At 31.8% G+C, this 8,980-nt stretch overlaps 1 protein-coding gene across 1 annotated transcript; it reads left to right on the top strand.

Moving 5' to 3' along the window:
- The first annotated feature begins 4,896 nt into the window (after positions 1–4,896).
- Positions 4,897–8,471, top strand: LOC136986592 (RNA polymerase-associated protein RTF1 homolog). Its single transcript, XM_067284177.1, is given in 2 exon segments — positions 4,897–6,000; positions 6,003–8,471. Coding segments are annotated over 2 exon segments (2,055 nt in total). The 5' UTR covers positions 4,897–5,096; the 3' UTR covers positions 7,154–8,471.
- Positions 8,472–8,980: the final 509 nt, after the last annotated feature.

Genomic DNA, 8,980 nt, shown 5'->3' on the forward strand with positions numbered 1-8,980 from the left:
GATTTTCAATTTGTCCAAATTTTTAAATATACTTGTAAGTTAGTATTTTAAATAGGCTACTGCAAACTCCAAATACACTGGAATTTTTAAGTTTAGATGTTTTAAGTTCGAGCCAGTATTTTATATGAAATGTAGGAATACTTACAAAGATTCAAAACTCCAGCTTGAAATTGAAGTGCAACAATCGCGCAATTTGTACAGCTGTTTCGTATATGCATATCGTATCACTGCTGAATTTTTTTCTGCAGTGATACGATATGCACACTGCATATCGTATCACTGTATCGTAAACTGAAGATACAGAATTACGATACAAATCAAAGTCCAGAGTGATCAGTAGTCTTCGTACAGCAATGCAATGAGCACATCTCTGCAAATAGAGGATTTTCGTATATTTTTATTCATTTTGTGTTGAAAAAACAAACGAAAATCCACAACGTTGGTGAATATCAATATCTTGGGCTTGGTGCAGCAGTTAATATTCAGTTTATTATTTGTGTAAAATTAATTTTTGCTTTTATTCTGTATTGTGTTGTGTCAAGCATTTATTGTAAATGTATTAATAAGTTATATAGAAATATATTTATTGTATTGAGTTATGTTTCTCTTTATATTTAAAAAATTATAACTGTTTGTTTATATTTTAAAATTTAAAAATTTCAATTAAGAATTACAGTATAATATATATATATATATATATTTTAGTTTATAAAGCAATTGTGATTATATATTGGAATTAGGACTTCCTATTCCTGATTATTTTTTTCTAGATTTAGTTTATCAATACTTTCAAAGTACTGATTAATTATTATTTCTTATCAGTAGTAATAAGAGGAAATTATTAATTTCTTTAATTCAGGCTATTAAAATTATGATCTAATTGCATATTTAAAAAATTATTTTATTAAAAAATAGTCTTATTAAATTCATAAGTAAATTTACTGTAATTCCAGCAAATTAAATATTTATATGAACGACTTGCCATGCCAGATAAGAAAAATATTCTTAAAAGCTCTGTATCGGCAAGGCTCACCAGTGGCCAAGCAGTAACTCCCAGTGTTCAGAGAACGTGTTTTCGTTCCCTGAACACTGGGAGTTTTGTCGTAGGTTCGCGCCTCACTCGGACGGGCTGGCCTCGTGGACTTTTTCGGGTTTTCTCCACATCTATAACGTCTAAATAGGGCCAGTTTTCCTTGAAAAGACCTCCCGGAAGGCATCCCCCTAGGCAGATCGCCCAAGTGTTGCCATAACTTAACCAATAATAACAACTGTATCAGCAAAAAATTACTCTTAAATAGCAAAACGTATGTTTTCAATTATTTGCATTTAAAGAATTCAGAAGTGCAAAATTAATACGTCTAAAGGTCCATCCAGTGGCGCATTGAAACTTCAAATTTGAATTAGGGGACCCCATGTATAATATTGATATCAAACATTTTTGTTTTGAGGATTTTTTGGGGAATTAACCGATATCCTCGTTCTTTTTTTAGCACGATCTCTAAATATTCTTACTACAGTAATGAATTTATTAAAAAAAATTGGTTTGTGGCTTCTGTTGGTGGAGGCTCCAGGCAATTGCCCTTTTTACTCATAGGACAACGCACCACTGGGCCTATCAATAATCGACTGCAAAGACGTTCATACATTGAGGCACTTAGAACCAGTGGCTCACTCAGAATTTAATCTTAGGGGACGGATAAAAATTTTAATGCGAATTCAATAAAATTCATTAAGTGATTATAAAAACTTATTTAAACAAAGAAATTCAGTTTTCCTTTCTTTTTAGAAAGCTCTTGAATTACTTCAATTGTGGTTATATTAATCTTTCTGTGTATGTATAGCAAAGCCAGTTCATTCAATCCTGATTGTGTCATGGTAGATCTTAAATAGGTTTTTAAAAGACATAAGGTAGAAAATAACCTTTCACTGACGCATGCTATTACTGGAAGCGTTGCCAATATTTTTAATAAGTTATAGGTGGGTGGGCTACAATTTAAAAAAAAAAAAAAAAAAAAATTGTAGACATATAAATTCCCAATGTCGCTGTCTGTTTGTTTGTCTATTCTTAATCTCTAGAACAGAGTGAGATAGAAAAAAGCCGAGACTACACATGGAAAACTATAGATACTAGTCCCGATTAATTATATAGGAACTTTCGGTACAAACCGAAAGTAACGTTATTTCAATTCAAATATTTCTCCCGAAAGGAGTTAGATGATCGGCACCACTTTATTGCTAACAAGAAAAGTATGATGTACAGGGGCAAGACACTACTAATTTGAGGTGGCGAGCATATATTTTAAATTAAATAAATTAAAAATATGATTAAAAATTGTAGCTGGACATTGTGATGATGTCACAATAAATAATTGCTTATAAGATATATTATAATAATCATAACTTTTAATAATATACACGAAACTTCGTCAAATAGTTCGCCATCATATGTATTTAAGTTTCAAGAACTGAAAATAAACAAAACGTTTATTTTCTCTTACAGATTTGGTCAATCGGTCCAAGCGACCTTTGACCGATATTTCTCTGATCGAAAAGCATATGTTATACTCGCCATATAGTATAAGATATACTTTTTAAAAAACCCAATGCAAAATAATACAGAATACGTGCTTTAGGCAGACCATTTGAGAATATATACTACGCATCGCGTATGACCTATTATGGCTGAACATCTGCAAGAACCGAAAATACGATACCCGTAATTTACGCTAATTAAGGTTGGGCAAACGAAGTAGCGCTCGGTCCATCCGAACACTACTTCATTTGCCTTGTGTTCATAGCACCCGTGATTTCCAAGAGCTATAAGAATTCCCACCTTATGTAACCGCTAATTTACAAGTAATTTACAGATATAAGAAACAACAAAATATGAATATAAAACTGAATTTTAATTAAGAAGTGTTTTTTGAAAATTTTTTTAGTGTTTTTACTCCTTTGTCTTTGGTGTGGCAGGACTCCTAGTCCCTTGTATGCGTCATTGCTTAGGACATGTGTCCCGCTTTTCGTCTGTGTCGCTCTTCCTAATTCCCATGAATGATTCAAATTCCATTGTCAGCAAACCACAGAAAATTCATGACTTCTAGCCTATTCTGCAAATATAAAAGAAACTAATGAACGATATTTGTCCATTGTCTCATGTAACATCGTGGTATGTTGACCGAAACTTGGCCTTGTAAACAAGGAATGTTCCTTGCTTTTAAGCCCAAGTTAGTCCAATTGCATTCCTTTCGTATAGTCTATAGGCACACTGTCCGAGTGGATAAGAAGCACTAAACACTGGTAGTTGGTCGTGGATTCGCATCTTGCCAACCTGGAGTTTTCCGGTTTTTCTATACGTTTTTAATACGGGCCAGTTTCCCTCAGAAAGTCCTCCCAGAAGACATCCCTTCGGCAGATCGCTTACATTTCGAGTTGCCGTGAATAAATAAACCAAGGCTAAGCACAAACTAATTTCGGGCCCAGTTAAATGAATCATGTAATATTATAATATACCAGGCATGGGCAAATGCGGCTTTTTTTGAGTTACGTGCGGCTCTTGCTGAAAGTGTTAATTTCTGTTTTTTATTAATATTTTTACAATTTTATTTTTATTATTTTGTGAAAATATGTTTATTAAAAAAATTCAATATTTGTTTTATATTATATTTATATTATATAATAAAATCGCGCACCTTACCATACTATCCACCACGACAGTACAGAACTGCGGCTCCCATGCATTTTGCAAAACCTACATTGCGGCTCCCGCTGGACTCTTGCTTGCCCACCCCTGTAATATACAATTACTGTATTTTTATATGAGAACCTCTGAATTTAAGGAACGTGCCCTGTATCAGTGGCGCTCGCAGACTATAAAAAAGGGAGACACTATAAAAAAGAACATTTAAAAAAGCTTCAAACCATAATTCAACGTCGAATCTACGCTTCCACAAGAAAACAAGGAATGTTCTTTGCTTTCCAAGACACATTTTGATCAACATACGACGAAGTTACATGGAACAATAGACAAATATTGTTCACTAGTTTCTTTTATATTTGCAGAATAGGCTAGAAGTCATGAATTTTCTGTTGTTTGTTGATAATGGAATTTTGTTCGCCCCCCTAGGGTTTAGGAAAAGAGCAACAAAGGCGAAAAAGAGGACACGTGCCCAATGTACGGGCGCCCCTGCCCTATGTATGGATTTATTGAAAAAACAAACATTAAAAAATTTAATAATATTTTTAAGTAATAACATTTGATTCGATATAACTAATTTTTTCTTAATATACAAGAAATGCAATAGAATGAATCATTTGTAACAAATGTTTTTGAGACCCTCGTAAACGTAAAATCAAGTAGCTCTGATCCAGAGTTACCATATGGTATTCTCAATTCCTCCATTTTGAAGAAGCATTTTTTAAATTTTTTTTAATCTGATAAGCCTCCTCTGATAACTCTCCTTCCATAAGGCCGAAGCATTAATACCATAAAAGTTAATATAGAATAAAAATGTCTGATTTACTTATCATTGTCTTAACCGAATTTTCAGTATATCACTTTAATACATGCCATATGTTTTACAAATCTTAACGGTCAACAAGTTTGATTTGTAATGTTTAAGAAAGCACGTCGCCGATAGAGATACTTTTATTAAAGAAATCGATTGTACAGTACACATAATTTTAAACATGAAATTAGATAAGCGTATAAGAAAAACAAATTCTCAAAGAAATAATTAATTATAATTTATTTAATCTTTATATTTTATAGGAAGATATATAAAATGGAAAGGAATTAAATTGATTATTTCTCAAAATAAAAAAGTCAGTTGGTTAAAATTATATACGCCGACATTGATGACGTATTCGGGTTATAAACGAAATATTTTGAATTTGTTCTTTACAATCGGAAACGTCCGCTAAGCGGCGCCATCGCTCGATGTTTTTGTGGAAATTGTGGCTTGTGCTTGTCTCCATTTTCGCGCTTTCACAAATGTTATTGTCAAAAATATCGAGGATGACTTATGTAAGTTCAAATTTTCTATTTAATATTAAATATAAGTGCTTAGTGGCAATTATTGAGTGAAGTAAAAGTACAAATGGTTAAGCGCAAGAAGAATCGGGTTGTATTTGAGTCAAGCAGTGACGAGAGTGAAAGTCCCGAAGATCTGGACGAAGAACTCTTGTCCCTGGCGAAAAGAAAACGCTCGGAAAATGAAAATGCATCGAAAGAAGTACCTCCGCCTGCCATGCCAGCAAGCAAATCTGTCACTAATACAAATCGCCCAGATTCGGATTCAGAAACGTCAGAAAGTGACGAGGAATGGACAGTGGATGGCAGAGGTGCCAAGAAAAAAAGAACCAAACCATCCAAGGGAAAAGGAAACAAAAAGTCTGTTTCTTTGGAAGGAGGTGAAACCAAAGATTCCAGTTCCGAGTTGGAAGAAGGTGAAGTCTCGGATTCGGATAGTGGAGAGGAAGCCAGCGGCAGCGATGACTCTTCTGCGGATGACGAGGAATTTAACGACGGCTACGATGAAAACTTGATGGGAGACGAAGAAGATCAGGCCAGGTTGGCTCAGATGACGGAAAAAGAACGAGAACAGGAATTATTCAATCGGATCGAAAAACGTGAAGTTCTTCGAACGAGATTCGAAATTGAAAGAAAATTAAGATTGGCCAAAAAGAAAGAACAAAAACGAAAAGCCAAAAAAGAAGAAACGAAATTAAAAAATTCCGCTAGTTTCCGTAGTAAGGAGCGACGAAGAATGGTCGAAGAGAAGAAAGATAAAACGGATAAGAAAGCCCAGGCGATTAAGGATCTGAAAGCGGAAAGAGAAAAACGTAAAAAACAAGCCGAAATAGTATTACAGAAAGCCGAAGTGGAATTGGAACAGAATAAAGTAGAAGAAGAATTACCTGTAGCCGATACTTGGCAACAAACAAAATTGAAAGCTAGTGACATTTATTCGGACGACGACGACGACGATGTTAGTGGTTCGGGAGGGAGAAAAGTGTTGCTTCTTATTGTTCGAGAAGTGAGGAAGAAAGTGAAGTGCCCAAGCATCATTATGTGTCAAATAAGGAAGAACTAGGCCAGATTCGTTTGTCACGACACAAACTCGAAAGATGGGTTCATGCACCATTTTTTGCTAAAACTGTCACTGGATGTTTTGTTAGAGTTGGAATAGGCTCAAATAATGGTCGACCCGTATATAGAGTTGCAGAGATTACTGGTGTTGTTGAAACAGGGAAAGTTTACCAGTTGGGAAACACCAGAACAAATAAAGGTTTGAAGGTAAATCATGGAAGACAAGAAAGAATTTTTCGTTTAGAATTTGTTTCAAATCAGGATTTTTTAGACAATGAATTTTATAAGTGGAAAGAAGCATTATTACTGGAGGGCTTATCTCTCCCTACTGTAGAGGATATCAATCGCAAAATCAGAGATATTCAAGATGCAATGAATTATGAATACAAAGATGATGACATTGAAACTATTATAAAGGAGAAAGAAAAATTTAAAAGAACCCCTCATAATTATGCAGTTAGAAAAACTCAATTAATAAAACAAAAAGAACTAGCTGAACAGAATGGTAACCTCAGTGAAGCACATCAGTTAGCTACCGAGTTAGATCAACTCGAAGAAAGAGCAAAGAAGTTGGATAAATTACGAACTAGTAATATAAGTGCCATTAGCTACATCAATGAAAAAAATAGGCAAAGAAACATTGTCGATGCAGAAAAGGCAATTCTAGAAGAAGCAAGACAAAAACGAGAAAGAGAAGACGACCCATTTACAAGGAGAAGATGTGCACCAACTCTAGTGACAAAACCACGCGATGCATACAACAAAGAAGTACCAGTAACAAAAGAACAACAGAGGCAAAAGGATTTAAAACGTAAAAAAGATGACGAAGTAGAAAGTACAAAACTTGAAATGAAAAATGATGTAGAACAGAAAGAACAATCAGTTACCTCTCATCCCGACGAAGATTTATTCTCGGCACATGATTTTGATATCAAAATAGATTTGGATGTACCCTTACGATTTGATTCATTAACTCCAGCTGTTAGACACACTGCCATTAAAGATAGTGCACCAAAACGTTCTCTCAATTTGGAAGAATATAAAAAAAAGAGAGGACTTATATGAATTTTGATATTATTATATATCATCATAAATCATAGGGCATTCCTAATTTTTATGTGAGTCTAATATTATTTTAAACAGTCTTGTCCAGTTTTTATTGTTTATCAATTACACTCAATGAATTTGTTTTATGGTCTATTTGCAGTATTAAATTAAAAATGTAATAAAATACTTTGAGTCCACTGTATGTTTAGAAGAAAGATTAATATTCAGACTAAAAAAAAATTGGTGTATCTGTGCTTTTCATCATATTGTAGATAATTCTATAATCTAGAAAATTATCTAACTGAATTCTTCTTATTGTAATTGTTTGAATTTTTATAAAAAAGAAAATTGGATAAAGTTTGTCTGTTTTATGCACTTGAAGAGAAACTTCATTGCCATTGTTTATAATTCATTTGGTTTGAGCTGATATTTTTAATTGGTATTTGTAAATATAATAAATATATGTGAAATATCTAACATTGTTCATAATAGTTTATTAGAATTAGTTTTATAGTATTTCTCAACGTGGTTTAAATCAGAAAAGAAAAACAATAAACATAATATTGTGCTGTATCAAAGTAATATGTTGCTATTGAACAAAATGTTTCACATAAAAACAATTCTGATTTTATGTACATTTTAATTCAAAGAATTTTCCTTGCAAAATTCTATGCATTTAGATGCCAGTTTGGCAAATTATAGTGTGAATGAATTTTACTGTGTATAATAAAACAAATCCTAAATTTAGTCTTTCCATTTTATTTGTAAATTTATCTAAAAAAAATCAAATACTTTCTGTTAATATAGGCTAGAAATGAACTTTTTGGCAGAATTCGATAATGAAAATGATGCTATATTTATTATTTTTCATGACAGAACATCATTAAGTAAGATTTTGCATTGATTAGGTAATTGTTTTCATAGTAATAAAATATTCATCATTGTTAAAAATGTTTAAAATTTTTTTTATAGTTCCAAATATTAATCATATTTTAATATGATCATCTATTACCTGATCATTGCAAAAGCTTTTCATTTAATATATCATATTTCTCTAATATTGAACAAATTGTTTATATTCTTCAACAAATTTATAATAGTTTGGAAAATTAGAAATTTGATCTTTTTAATTTCTAATAAAATCAAAAGTATAGTATTTTTTCTGTATATTTTACTTCTAAATCTGTTTGGTATTTACAAAAATGTATTTAAAATGATAATGTGAGTTGTCATTCTTTCATGATTGTGTATACTAAATATGAGCTGTATTTTACTGGTAATTGGTATCACATTGAATTATGAAATTCACATTATAATAAACTTAAAAAATACTCAAGTTGTCTTGAATATACTTTATTACAAATATTTTTTTAATATAGTTAATTTATGGATTATTTATTTGCTATAATAAATAGAGAAAAAATAGACAAAAATAATTTAAATCTGAATTGTCTCAGGCTATATATAATAATTAAGAGACTTAAAAGCCATTGATGTGTTTTTTCTACAGTGAAAAATCTTTTATGGAGATGTTTTATGGAGATATTGCTGCTATTAACAGAGTAGTAGCAATTAAAGGAGCAGGAGAAAAGTAAATATGCCTGAGAAAAAGAGCTCTCTTTCAATTCAAATGTTTAAAACTTTTTTGAATTATCACATCACATTTTTATATTTCAGTAAAAATTAACATCAAATTGTTAATTTTTATCATACTCTGAGAAAAGTTTACTATTCTTTTAATAAACAAAGGATTTTAATTAGTATAAACTTAATTTTAGAATTATTTGTCTACAGTGTTGAATTACTATAAGTTAGTATCAAATTGTTCAAAAATATTGGAGTAAC

The sequence above is a fragment of the Centruroides vittatus genome, unplaced genomic scaffold, assembly GCF_030686945.1.
Source record: "Centruroides vittatus isolate TY-2023 unplaced genomic scaffold, ASM3068694v2 scaffold_1152, whole genome shotgun sequence".
Classification (NCBI taxonomy): Eukaryota; Metazoa; Arthropoda; class Arachnida; order Scorpiones; family Buthidae; genus Centruroides; species Centruroides vittatus.